The sequence below is a fragment of the Lycorma delicatula genome, chromosome 6 (assembly GCF_047948215.1).
Source record: "Lycorma delicatula isolate Av1 chromosome 6, ASM4794821v1, whole genome shotgun sequence".
NCBI lineage: Eukaryota > Metazoa > Arthropoda > Insecta > Hemiptera > Fulgoridae > Lycorma > Lycorma delicatula.
The window spans coordinates 143,832,640-143,846,989 of NC_134460.1; the positions used below are offsets into that span (position 1 = coordinate 143,832,640).

Here is a 14,350-nt window from a genome sequence, read left to right on the forward strand (position 1 = left end):
ATTACTTTCTCACTTATTTCAATGATTATCACAGTTCCAATGATAATTAAAAATTTTCTGCTGATGAAGTGAGTCCCTTTCTTTTCAGCACTTTTGGTTCTAATTTGGATAAATTTTAAAGTTTTAAAATACAATATTTACAATACAGAATCCATTTGACAAGTTTTATACCTTTTAGTTAAGTATGTAAATTATCTACCACAAGAAAGTGACAACTGATCATTGTCCACCACATTATCTATTACTTTTATGATATAACAGCCAACCAGTGGGGTAATATTGTTGAGTTGCGTCTTGCTCATTTTGCATCTTGTCTGGCCTGTTCAGAGTCCCACCTCTTTCAGCATTCTGATTGGCCACTCCCAACTACTATCCAATCATTGAGAGCTTTATCTGCAACCATCAGCTGTTTACTCAACAGTAATGACATTTTTCTCTTTTCTAAAATATCAATATTCATTTTCTTTACATAAAAGAAAATTCATGGGCTACCTTTATTTCTCCAGCACCGCTGTAATTGTACAGTTGAATGTGAGCTTTAGTAGAAGTAAAACATTGATATAATATTTTTACATAACTGAACATGTCATTAAATAGGTGTGTTTGTGTGATAGCTCACATTGTTGATATTGTAAAGAATAAACACTGAAAATAATTTTCAAAACTGACAATCGAGAAAAATTGCAGTGTAACAGATTACCTGATACAATAAAGTAAAGCATAAAAATCCACAAAAACTTGTTCCCAAGAATGGAAAGTCACTACTCTAGAAAAGACTCCACTAAGGAATATTTAGATCCAGATCTAAATGTGGTAAAATGTATACAACCTACACAAGGAATATAGCAAAGTTAATCAACAAGAACCTGCAAACTATCAATGTATAGACATATTTTTAACACTTGTTTTTGTTTAGATTTCCTAGTAGTAAAAAATGATTTGTGCGATTTATGTGAAAAATATAAAAATGAGTCACAAAAAAATGAAATTAAGAAAACCACTGATCATTGATGATCATCTGGAAAACAAAAAATTAGCAAGAGAAGCAAAAGACTGCCAAAGAAAGGACTCATGTGGAAGAATCATACGTTGCAGGAGTTTATAACCTCCAACAAGTTCTGCAAACACCTCATGTTGAAGTATCGCAGTTGTATTATAAAAGAAAACTTTCTAGTTACAATTCACTATTTATAATTTAAATAAAAAACAAGTCCACTGCTTCATGTGGGATGAAACAAAGGTACAAAGAGATTCTAATAAAACTGCTTGTTGCATATTTAAGTTTATTGAAGCAAAAGTTAAGGAAGGCAAAACAGAAATTTTTTTTTTCAGACAACTGCAGGGGGCAAAATTTGAACAGAAACACTGCAATTATGTACCTGTACTTGGCTGTTAATCAAGGCATCAAAATAACACACTGTTTTCTTGAAAACGAGCATACACAAAATGAGGGAGGGACAGTGTACATAGTAGCATTGAGTGTATGTCGAAAAATATATCCATTTTTGTCCCAGATCAATGGTACACAATAGAAAAACAGTGTGTAGAAAATCTCCATATCATATAACTGAAATGGAACAGTTCTATGACTTTCAGACACTGAGAACTGAGACATTCAACAACATGGATAAGAATTAGATTGGAGATACAGTAAAGTGGCAGAAAATAAGACTACTTATGGTTAAATTACAAAACGCAAAGACTGTATTTTTTTAAATATAAATATAATGAAAGCAATTTCAAGGAAATTAATATTGAGTCTGGAACCAAGTAAAAAACAAATAAAGAAACAAAAGAACAAAGAAAAAAGTTGAAGGGTTAGTTAGCTCATCAAAAATGCATTCTCCAAACCAGTTTACAATTTAGTACCAAAACATTAAAGGATCTGGAGGCTCTTTGTAAAAACATAATACCAACAGCTTACCATCACTACTATCAAATTTAAAGCGTTGTAATAATGTGAAAAATGTCTAAAAACCAAGAAGTAAAGCTTCTTACAATAACATTTAACAATTTCCTTGTGTAAGTTAATTATTATTTTCCAACATTTTTTATTGAATATCATTATAATCCTCTAGTTTTTTTTTGTAATGTAAATGTTTCTACATAGTATATGGTTAGAATGACTGGTAAGAAATGACAAAAGACTCTTCTTTTCATTTATGGCAATGTATTTTTGTAATTCTTTATAATATTATATCTTGTGTTCAATATTTTTAAAAAGCTTTTCAATTGTAATTTGTAATTGAACAAATTAATATAGTAAAAACTTACGCACACATGTATTGGTATTTTTAAAAATAAAAATTGTTTTTCATAATTTGTGTTTTTTTTACTTTCACCTAATTTGATTAATACTTCAATAATGTTTTTTAAAGAAATCTCTTATAATTAATTTTTAATTAATAGAAGACTGCAGTAATATAAATACACCAAGTATTGTAATAGCATAAAGAAAGTAATACACAAAGAATAATAAGAAGCAAAAGAAAGAGTAATAATTCAATTTTAAACTTTTGAAAAGATTTTGTGCAGAAGTTCTCTTTGTTTAATTTTAAACCAAAACTAAGTTTTCTTGGGTTAGTTCTGCAACATACCTTAAAGTACAGAAGTAGCCTAAGTCCTCTAAAAAGTTAACAAATAAGTTTTTGAAAATAATTGAGAAATCACATGAAAAAGTCTGCTATACAATACAATTAATTCTAAACTTTCAAAAATGATTTTAGTACATAAAAAATCAATTTGACATTTGATTTAGCCTTTCTATTTTTAGAAAAAAAACCAGTTACAAAAGGATTATTTTAATTATTTATTAACAATCACAATCTTTAAAATAATATACATAGAAGAATATATATTCATTGTTTTAAAATTAAGTTTATATTATATGCTATAATGAAATTATCACTCAATAAAACTAAGTTAAATCTAAAATTAATTAATAATATAATAATTATAGACATAGTAAAATAAATGTTACAAAAAGGTTGGAAAACACAATGAAAAAATTTGTCAGTTCTCTTTTTTGAAAAAGTGAGTCTATAAAAATATAACATTTAACTCATTTTTTAAAAATATAATGTAAAAAAAAATTAAAACAATCTTTTTTAAAAGATACAATAAAAGTTAAATAGTAAAGAGTAAAAAATTAATAAATATACAACTATGAGAATAATAGTAATATAATGGAAATAGTTACCTCTTCAGTACAAAATTTAGACTGGATAAACATGATCAGGGAAGGCAATTTTTTTATATTTAAATTGTATCTTAACATTATTGATGTAAATAATTGTAATTAGTTAGAATCATTTGTTGGTTGAAGTGATGTTATTCTTTTTTACGTTAGTATTATGAAGTTTAACTAATTTTTCCAAAATTTCTGATCGTTGATATACTGCAATGCTTACCTTATGATGTTTGCTAGATGAGAATTTCCTTCGGACTGCCTAAAAATAAAAAATTAACAGTTCATAAATTTTCACTTTTTTTTGTTTTTAGATATTAGAATAACTAAATGTTCTTGGTATAATGCAATTGCTGTGTGAATGAAACACAGAATCTCTAATAGAATTTATTTAATCAAATAGAATGGATTTTTGATACTTAAAAAAATGAGATTGATTCACCAGTATGGAAAACAAAAATAAATTACTAAATTAAAAAAAAAGGGGGGTATGATGAATGAACTGACTCTTGCAAGAAGTAAGTAAGCTAGATTGGTTGATGAACACCCCTTAATGAACAAATATGAAATGGTGAGATGTATCATAAATATACTACTTTTTCAAGAACTTTTAATAGAGTATAAAAAGAGATTCGATTAAAAATTATTTAAAAGAAGGATGTCAGGCTGAAGAACCTTTTAAAGAATGACTGTCATCAAGTAACGCAATATTTACATGAATATCTATAGAAGCAAATTTAATTTCATTTATGCTCTTAATAAAATAAATGAACAATCAATAATAATAACTACTGCACTATTCCAGTGTGTCTGGAAGAGACGCCAGTTGAAGGTAGAAGAAAGGATCAGAGAAAAATTATTACTAATCATAACCAAAATATTGATTATTATTTGGTCTTCTGCCCATTTTAAGTAAAAATTAAGGTTTATTTTTTCTAAAAATATTTTTACATTTGTCCACAGACCCAAAATACAAATAGAATACTAAAAAGAAAAATTAATAATTTTGTGACACACAATCAGCTATTTGTAGTAATGTTGTTCACAGGACCAATACCATCTTGCTGCTAATGTTGTATGCAAGAGATCATATTTTTTCAACTGTTTCTTTACATAGTGTAATTGTAGGTAACAGTACATAGGCAAGGAGCCACTACTGAATGAGTGCGAAGTAAGTTACAACACAAGCCTTGCGAATGCCATAAAATTCACAGAGTGCATTAATGGCCATTATAGAGTTTTATACCATGTTTTACCTATGGCTAAGAAAATATATTATAGGATTACTGACTTAAATCAATGATAGAATCCATTGTTTACAAATATTTTCTTAGATTTTTCAAAAAATATATAAAACAATTTCTGTGGCAATATGTTATTAGTCAACTTCTACCTTTTCTTTAATATCAATCGGTGTTACCTCAGAATCCAACATAAACAATTAATAAACTGTGTAATATAGAAACTTTTACCTATTAGGTGTACTTTCAAATTAACCTCTGCTTGCCAGCTGATACGTTAAACAATACACGCTTCTGACTGTTCAATGGTTGAAAAGAGTAGGCTTTTGATCATTTGAACACGTGTATAATAACGAAATTTTGTTTCATAATGACCCTCATTATGATACTGGTTCCTGCCATGTAATTTGTACGTTATAATACAACCATAGTAAACAAAGTTTTATCCTATCATTATTTCCATAAAGAAAGGAATCGTTAAAGACAGAATGTTTCAGCAAGTAAAATAGTTAATTTTTAATGACTGGGTAGTTAGTAGGCAGACATGCAACAGATTTTTAGTGAAATAAAAATACACATAAAATGAGGAAATCTGTTTCACTCATTAAGTGATTCTGCAGAATCTTAGCAAGTAGGATAATAGTCACAATGAAACAAGCAAGGTCAATAAAGATGTAACCCACAGTTTTACCAAAAGGAGGTAAACACAGTTTTGTAGAAAAATGAACATATGTGATGCAATCTATGAAACCATGCCATAAGTTGGCATGCGTTATTTTGCAGTAGGGAAAAAATTAACAAGCAATGTCAAAAAAGTCAATGTTTAGGTTTTAACAACATCTGTTGAATGAATTCAATAACTAAACTAAATTCAAATGTTGCAAACAGCTTTTAAAATACCGAAAATGGATCTTGAAATACACACCATTAAAACTCCATTGCATCACAATAGAAAGTATAAATGGTTTACTTATTAATTTTTTTTTTTTAACTTTTAATAAGCTCTTTGATGATTATATAAAATTTTGATAAGCATTTAGGGTAGGGTTTGGGAAGTAAACAAATTTACCCCCTACATTGGGTGCTTTTATTATCCTCAATGCTTTGTTTTTCAGAAGAGGAAGGATTTCAAAAATGGGATAATCTATAAAAGCCCTAAAAATACTAGCACTACAAAAAAAAGCAACAGAGAAATAAATCATAACTAGTAAAACTTCAAGACAAAAAAAAATTGCTGATAAAGTAAAAAAAAAAATATTTTACCTGTAATTTTGAGTTTTCTGCATCAATAATTGTTCGAGTTAATACTGGTATATACGGTTTAATGTCAACATAAGTATACGTAGAATAAAATACTAAGCAATCTGACCACATTTTTGGCCCTGGATCCTCTTCACCAACCACACTGCCAATTCAACAAAGAGAAAATACATCAATAAAAATGAAAAAGGCACTGCAATCTTTATTCTACTTAGTGTTAAGGAAGAGGATTAATGAAATGTTTCATTAACGAGGCACTGAATCATGAACAATGAGAAAGGCAGACAGAAAACAAATTTAGGCTTTTGAGATGTGGGTGTGGATAAATGTTAGATGGAAAGAACATTTAATAACTGAAGTATTAAATAGACTCTGAGAGAACAGGAAAATGCTAAATGTGATTGAATACAGGAAATGGTGTTGGCTAGGACATTCCATGAGAAGGTGTTTATTAGTGGATGCGATAGAAGGCTTGGTGAATGGAAGGAAAGGAGAGGAATCAAATGATGGATGGGATTATGGAAAAGGGAAAATATGCGGAAATAAAGAGGTTAGCAAAGGATAGAACACAAGCTGGAGAACAGCAGCCGTGATGGGACCTGTACTAATGGCAGAACACTATGAATGTACGAATGAATGAATTCCCTTCATAACTATGCAGCTGTAGCAGCAATGAAGCTATTGCTGTAAAGTAAAAACATTTCACTTCATCAAAAATGTTTTGAAAAATACTAGTTGCACTTTGAGAACACAACTTTATTTGTTTGAATGGCCTTGTGAAGACCAATGAATTTTAACAATGCCTAAGTGAAGTATATGTTCTAGTTAGCAAAATGAAATCTGCACGACTGGCTGGTAATCATTAAAGATACAGTAATATGAAGAAATTACTACTACTTTTCACTTCACCCTTTGCAGCTTCCAGCCCAATTTCTAATGCAGTTTTAAAACATGGAAAGTCAAAAAAACCAATCTTCATGACACATTTACCATGAAAATTATCTTCTGGTTTATTGCACACCCATCCATGAATGTCCCAATGAATCTAATTTTAATTTCTCTAACCTTTTTCTAATTAATGCTAATTTCCCTGATTTTTTAACTATTTTACCTGATTATAATTCCCTAACTTCCTACATCGGGATGCTAGCACCACCTGCTTGCATTAGAAATTGGGCTGGAAGCTGCAAAGGGTGAAGTGAAAAGTAGTAGTAATTTCTTCATATTACTGTATTTTTAATGATTACCAGCCAGTCGTGCAGATTTCATTTCGCTAACTATAACATATACTTCACTTAGGCATTGTTAAAATTCATTGATAAACAAGTCTATACAAGGCCATTCAAACAAATAAAGATGTGTTCTCAAAGTGAAACTAGTATTTTTCAAAACATTTTTGATGAAGTGAAATGTTTTTACTTTACAGCAATAGCTTCATTCAGAGTAGTATCAGCAGAGCTTCATTTCACAGTAGTATCACAGCCTATAGTTGTTCCACAGACTTGTGTAGCTTTATTAATCAATATCTCCCTTAAGATATTCCAAGCTATCTCAAGTGGATCCTCTGCTGCTTCAACCTCATTTTCCCTGTGTTCAAGCTGTTCTGCCAACACCTTCACCTTTCATATTCTATTCTTTTCTTCTTTTCTGATTCACCTACCCTAATCTTTTTATGTTTTTTCTTCTGTGGTTTTATTGTTCTAAATCTAATGTTCATTATCAACAGTTTATAATGTGCACTAAGCTCTGCACTTCTGAACATCAGTAACCTTACATCAAACACTTATTGAATGTGCAAATTTATTGTACCTCGCATATTTCTTGCTAGTACTTCAAATTTGTCTTTGTATAGTTTTATGTGAGTAGAAGGTATTACCAATTAGAAAGTTGTTATCTCTTCTAAATTCTAATATTCTACACCTGTTCTCATTAATTGTCTATTTTATATCAAGCCTTCCTATGCAATTACGTCCTCCCATTTTATTGTCTATCCTATCATTTCCTTCTCTCATTACACACAACAATATGCTCTCCCCATAATCTCTAGCTTCATCAAATGTTTTTTGCAAATGCATATAAAAAGTAACCTTTTCAGAAACAACAGCAGCGTCTTCTGTTGGAACAACATGTATTTGTACAAACGACACTATCTCTTCCAATTCTAAATTTGCTCTAAGCATTCTAGAACTAATGACCTTCCCACTAAACCAGCTTCTTGTATAATTTTTTTTTAAATTATGCCAACCCTTTTTTGCCTTACCTCCTTTCTCAACCCCTGAGTAAATCAAAACATGACCTTTTTCCAAAATCAGTATTCTTACAGCTTACTTCTTTATCTCGCTAATCTCTAATATCCTTTCTCAACCCCTGAGTAAATCAAAACATGACCTTTTTCCAAAATCAGTATTCTTACAGCTTTCTTCTTTATCTCGCTAATCTCTAATATACAAATTCTGAATCTCTCTTTATCTCATCCACAATACTTCCCAATGAAAAAGGAATTATTCTATGTTCATTCCAGTACAATTTCATTATCCTGTCTGGCTACTTCCCTTTGTTTTCTCGGAATAATTTAAATTCATATTAAGTGGATTATTACCAGTGTGAACTATACAGATTAGGGACTGCCCTCTTAAGGCATCCTGGCCAGCCTGATTGTGGGTTATCCCTTCCTCACTTCACAACTTTTATGGTCTACATTGCTATTTTGCCCGAGATATCTTTGTTGTATTAAGATTATCAGGTTAAGAAGATGCAGGTCTGGAACTAGGTCCCAGAGCCCCATAAACATTTATCTGCTCACAGATCCAGATTCCCACCTCAGTTACCCAACCTTCCAATGGATTCTCAAATTACAAGGGCACACCATTAGATTAAGTGTTAAGATTGAAGTGAGAGAGGCTAAGAAAATGCTCTTGTATGCATTTTTATTTTATATGATGCGGATTTTATTTTATATATTGCTCTTAATCACTTCCATCTGCCAAGACAAAGCCCACCCCTTAGGTGTATTCCCAGGGTCCCAATTTTTTCAACATGTAATTTTCATGGCTTACAAGATCCAATATCAGGTATTTACATTTTCACTGGTGTGTTACAGGGCACCAACATGTTGTAAATTTTTGTCTCTTCTACCTATCAGTCATTAATAGAATTTGAGAATTTTATATTCAAATGGTGCAGTACCAGTCAATTCTGATAACATTAACAGAATTTAACCTTTAAAATTTCTCAGTATGACAAGACAAAAAAAAAATTAACGGAATAGGAATCTTCATGATAAACAAATGCTGTTATAAGATATATGTAACTGGTACCACAGCTAACATATTAAAAACTTTTTTAAATGTTATGTCAGAATTAAAAACTTTTTTAATATGTTTTTTAACTTACTTTTTATTCTTAATGCCATGATTCCTACAGGTTTTATTGAAATTCTACAAATCCTCTTTTCTATATTTAGATTCAAGTTTAATCCAATATAAAATTAAATTTTTCCATTAAGTAGTTTGGACAAAATAAAATGTCATTTATGAAGAATATTACAGCAACTTAGTATATATACTTACAGTATATTATTAATCTTTAAGAATTAGATGAATTTTTACTCTGCAATTTATTGATGAAAAAAGTAATGAATTTATATACAGAAAACTTAAAAATAAAACAAATAAAAACTTACCAAAATGCAATGAAAAGGGCAACAGCAGCTAGCAGTGACGGTCGAATATGACGTAAATTATATGTCACTAATGCTAGTTCCAAAAAATATTTAGCACATGCATGATGTTCTGGATCAGCCTGAAAATAACAAATCTTAATTAAATCACTTTCACAGTATCTTTATTTTTACCATTAATGGGATATCAAAATGTTTAAAATAAAATTCCTACAGTACAATAAAAACAAAAAATACTACAGATTTGACAATCTAGAGTGTCAAAAAATAGGCACAATAAAAAAATGTGCCAAAACTGCAACGTTAACATATCTATTTTAATTTTGTGGACTCCAAAGGCAAAGGATGGCCTCCTTTATAGCAACCACTTCTTACCAGACATATTTTTCCAGTAGTACTATGCAATTACAATTGACCATTTATTCACGAAAACAAATTATGACAAATAAACATTTATTTACATTTAATATAGAATATTTATTTAGAAGCTTAATCAGCTAATTCTACATCATTAATTGCTACACAGCTAAAATTCTAACAAAATATTAATAAAAATTTCAAGAGATTAAGCACTGAAAATGTGTCATGACAAACATCTAAAAGAATTGTATCAGCAGTCTGACTAGTTTCCCAACAAAAAAAAAAATATGCTACTTTCAACAAGATTTCCATTTCACCACATTTCCAAACTGATGAAAGGAATTTTTTTTAGAGGAAAAGAAAATGGAGAAGTTGAAAAAGTACTGTATAATATCTAATAAACAAAGAGATAAGGGCCTTTTTTTTTACTAAGTCTACAAACAAAAGTGATCGAAAATAGTAGTAATACTTGCATTGATTGCAAATAACTCATGGCGGAAACTTTTGTAGCTGGTGAAAGTTGGAAAAGTTTCAAGGTTGGTAAATCAATCAGGGTAAAGAACAAAATTTAAACATAACAGAGGATATTGTTATTACACTCCATGCGTAATGGCGGAAAGCTGAGTAGAAGATGTTGAAATTTAAACCATAATGTCTATGTCCACCAACTCATATCTACTTTTTTAAGCTACATACATACAGTACATGCTCATACGCAAAAATACAGAAAAAATAAAATCAATAATTTTCCTTTAAAACTCTACTGAAAATGACCAGAACACAGTGCAGTTTTCTAACAACCTCAACAATATCTTGAAAACTTCTTAATGAAAATCATTAGGGTATGTCTGCCAGTGTAGATACAGCTTTTTTTGTTTATGTGTTAAGTCCATTTTTGAAAGGGCGGATACCAAAATGGAAGATAATATATGAAAAAAAAATGTGTAAAAAATAAATATAATGTATAATACAGATTAAAATATAAAAAACAACATTACACCTTTTATTTTTTTACTTTCTGGTTAATCAAACGGTAGTCAATTAAAAAAAAAAAATTTACTTTTTTAATATTTAAACAATTAAATTTACATTAATATTGCTTTACTTTTTTTTACAATTTAAACAACCAATCAATTTTTATAATCTCATTGAAACAAAAGTGGTTTTCCAATAAATTTTTTTTATTTCCAAAATATAATTGCTATTCCTCCTCTATGAATCATGAGACCTTGCCGTTGGTGAGGGGGCTTGACTACTCAGTGATACAGAGTAGCTGGACCAAAGGTGCAACCATATCGGAGAGGTATCTGTTGAGAGCCAGACTAAGGAATGATTCCTGAAAGAGGGCAGCAACTCTTTCAGTAGTTGTTAGGGGCGTGAATCAGGACGACTTAAACGGCCATATCAACATCACTCAGTCCTCTGAGTACTGCGCAGCTGAAAGCAATGGAAAACTACAGCTGCTTTTTTTCCAAGAAAATGTGGCTCTCTGCATTTTCATATAGCAATGATGGAGGCGCCTTCTTTGGTAAAATATTCCGGAGGTAAACTAGTTCCCCGTTCGGATCTCCGGGTGGGGACTACTAAGGAGGGGGTCACCAGAAAATTAAAAAATAACATTCTACAAGTCGGAGCATGGAATGTTAGAAGTTTAAAAAAGGTTGGTAGGCTGGAAATTTAAAAAAAGAAATTGATAGGATAAATGTGGATGTAGTAGTTATTAGTGAGGTTCAGTGGGAAGAGGAAGGCGACTTTTGGTCAGGTGATTTTAGAATAAACTCAGCTTCAAATAATGGGCAGGCAGGAGTAGGTTCCATAATAAACAAGAAGATAGGGAAGAGAGTAGAATATTTCAAAACGCATAGCAATAGAATTATTGTAATAAGGATAAAATCAAAACCTAAACGGACAATGATTGTTAACGTCTGTATGCCTACAAGCGTCCATGATGATGATGATGATGATGATGTAGTGTGTATACGAAGAGATGATGAAGCAATTAAGCACGTAAAAGGAGATGAAAATTTAATAATAGTTGGAGATTGGAATGCAAGCATTGGAAAGGGCAAGGAAGGAAATATAGTAGGTGAATACGGGCTGGGCAAAAGGAATGAAAGAGGGGACAGACTTATAGAGTTTTGCACAAAGTATAATTTAGTAATTGCCAACACCCAATTTAAAATTCATAATAGAAGAATATACACTTGGAAAAAGCCAGGCGATACTGCAAAGTATCAGATAGATTATATCATGGTTAAGCAAAGATTTAGGAATCAACTCGTTGACTGCAAAACTTACCCTGGAGCAGACATTGATAGCAACCATAATTTGGTGATAATGAAATTGGGATTTAAAAACCTGAAGAAATGATGTCAGATGAATCGGTGGAATTTAGAGAAGCTTGAGGAAGAGGAGGTAAAGAGGATTTTTGAGGAGGATATCGCAAGAGGTCTGAGTAAAAAAGATAAAGTAGAAAATGTAGAAGAAGAATGGGAGAATGTTAAAAAGGAAATTATTAAATCAGCAGAAGCGAACTTAGGCGGAACAAAGAGAACTGGTAGAAAACCTTGGGTTTCAGACGATATATTGCAGCTGATGGATGAACGTAGAAAATATAAGAATGCTAGTGATGAAGAAAGTAAAAGGAACTACCGACAATTAAGAAATGCTATAAACAGGAAGTGCAAACTATCGAAAGAAGAGTGGATTAAAGAAAAGTGTTCAGAAGTGAAAAGAGTAATGAACATTGGTAAAATAGATGGAGCATACAGGAAAGTTAAGGAAAATTTTGGGGTACATAAATTAAAATCTAATAATGTGTTATGGTACACCAATATGTAATACGAAAGGTAAAGTCGATAGACGGGTGGAATATATTGAAGAGTTATACGGAGGAAATGAATTAGAAAATGATGTTATATAGGAAGAAGAGGAAGTTGAGGAGGATGAAATGGGAGAAACAATACTGAGATCATTAAAAGAGAGAGTATCATTTAAGAGAGCATTAAAAGATTTAAATGGCAGAAAGGGTACTGGAATAGACGGAATACCTGTAGAATTACTGCGCAGTGCAGGTGAGGAAGCGATTGATAGATTATACAAACTGGTGAGTAATATTTCTGAAAAAGGGGAAGTTCCGTCAAGACTTCAAAAAAAGTGTTATAATCATGATACCAAAGAAAGCAGGGGCGGATAAATGTGAAGAATACAGAAAAATTAGTTTAACTAGTCATGCATCAAAAATCTTAACTAGAATTCTATACAGAAGAATTGAGAGGAGAGTGGAAGAAGTGTTAGGAGAAACCAATTTGGTTTCAGGAAAAGTATAGGGACAAGGGAAGCAATTTTAGGCCTCAGATTAATAGTAGAATGGTAGAATAGTAGGATGTTCCCTATCCCCGTTACTGTTTAATCTTTACATGGAACTAGCAGTTAATGATGTTAAAGAACAATTTAGATTCGGAGTAACAGTACAAGGTGAAAAGATAAAGATGCTACAATTTGCTGATGATATAGTTATTCTAGCCGAGAGTAAAAAGGATTTAGAAGAAACAATGAATGGCATAGATGAAGTCCTACGCAAAAACTATCGCATGAAAATAAACAAATACAAAACAAAAGTAATGAAATGTATTAGAAATAACAAAGATGGACCAATGAATGTGAAAATAGGAGGAGAAAAGATAATGGAGGTAGAAGAATTTTGTTATTTGGGAAGTAGAATTACTAATGTCAAAAAAATGAAAAACTTTCTAGGCCTTATTTTGTACAAGGGCTTAGTCTCAATGCTCAGCCTGAGTGATTATTGGTCAAAAAACATTTTATACAGAAATTTGGTGGCGACCCAAGTAATGAGCAGGATAGATTTTTCAGTTGCTATTATGGTGAAAATTACAATGAAATTTATTGCTATTAAAATGAAAACATTGATCAAGAAGGCTGTTTGTATAAGATTTTGCCACTCCCATCTAAACGTTTGAAAACAAAGATATCTCCTAGTAAGGATCTGGTTGTAGACGAGCATGATTCCCTTAAGAGATCATCTAACCTTCAACAATACCTCCCACAGAAAACCTATAAATATGGTATAAAGATCATGGCTACCCCATAATAAAAACATTCATCCAGGTTAGTCCATAAAGCCAGGAGAAATGAACTGTCTGGAATGCCCTAATGGGGTAGTGTACACAAAATGGTTCGATAGGAGGCAGGTAAAACTGACTTCTACTAAACATCCTGTTGATTTTGTCAACACTAGGAAAAAACGAGACAGAGAGACAAGGCCCTATACTAAAACCTTTAGTGGTGAATGAGTATAATTAAGTCAAATTGGGAATCAATTTATCTGACCAAAATGTCCTCTTGCAGTTCTGCAAGTCAGGAAATCAATGTGCTGGTACAGAAGGCAGCTGAGGAACTGCTCCTTGTACAGCAGTAGTGAATTCTTGGCTGGTATATAAGGAATCTGAAGGCGCTACTGCTCATGGTAGCAGAAAACATCTTTATTCTACAACTACATTCAGGGAAAAAATAGTGTATTCATTCCTATTCACTCCACAAGTTAGAAGGCCGCCAGAAACTTGAAAAGTACAACTTTCTGTGAAAAATGCCCTAAGAAGCCAT

The 14,350-nt window shown here is 31.2% G+C and overlaps 1 protein-coding gene across 1 annotated transcript in view; it reads right to left on the minus strand.

Moving 5' to 3' along the window:
- Positions 1-1,753: 1,753 nt before the first annotated feature.
- CycB (Cyclin B) overlaps positions 1,754-14,350 on the minus strand; it is a 49,317-nt gene continuing 36,720 nt past the window's right edge. Inside the window, exons 6-8 of the mRNA XM_075368724.1 lie at positions 9,371-9,489; positions 5,692-5,833; positions 1,754-3,449 (exon numbers count right to left, since the gene is read on the minus strand). Coding sequence (XP_075224839.1) covers positions 3,309-3,449; positions 5,692-5,833; positions 9,371-9,489 — 402 coding nt within the window. The 3' untranslated portion in view covers positions 1,754-3,308. The remainder of the gene's footprint in view (positions 3,450-5,691; positions 5,834-9,370; positions 9,490-14,350) is intronic.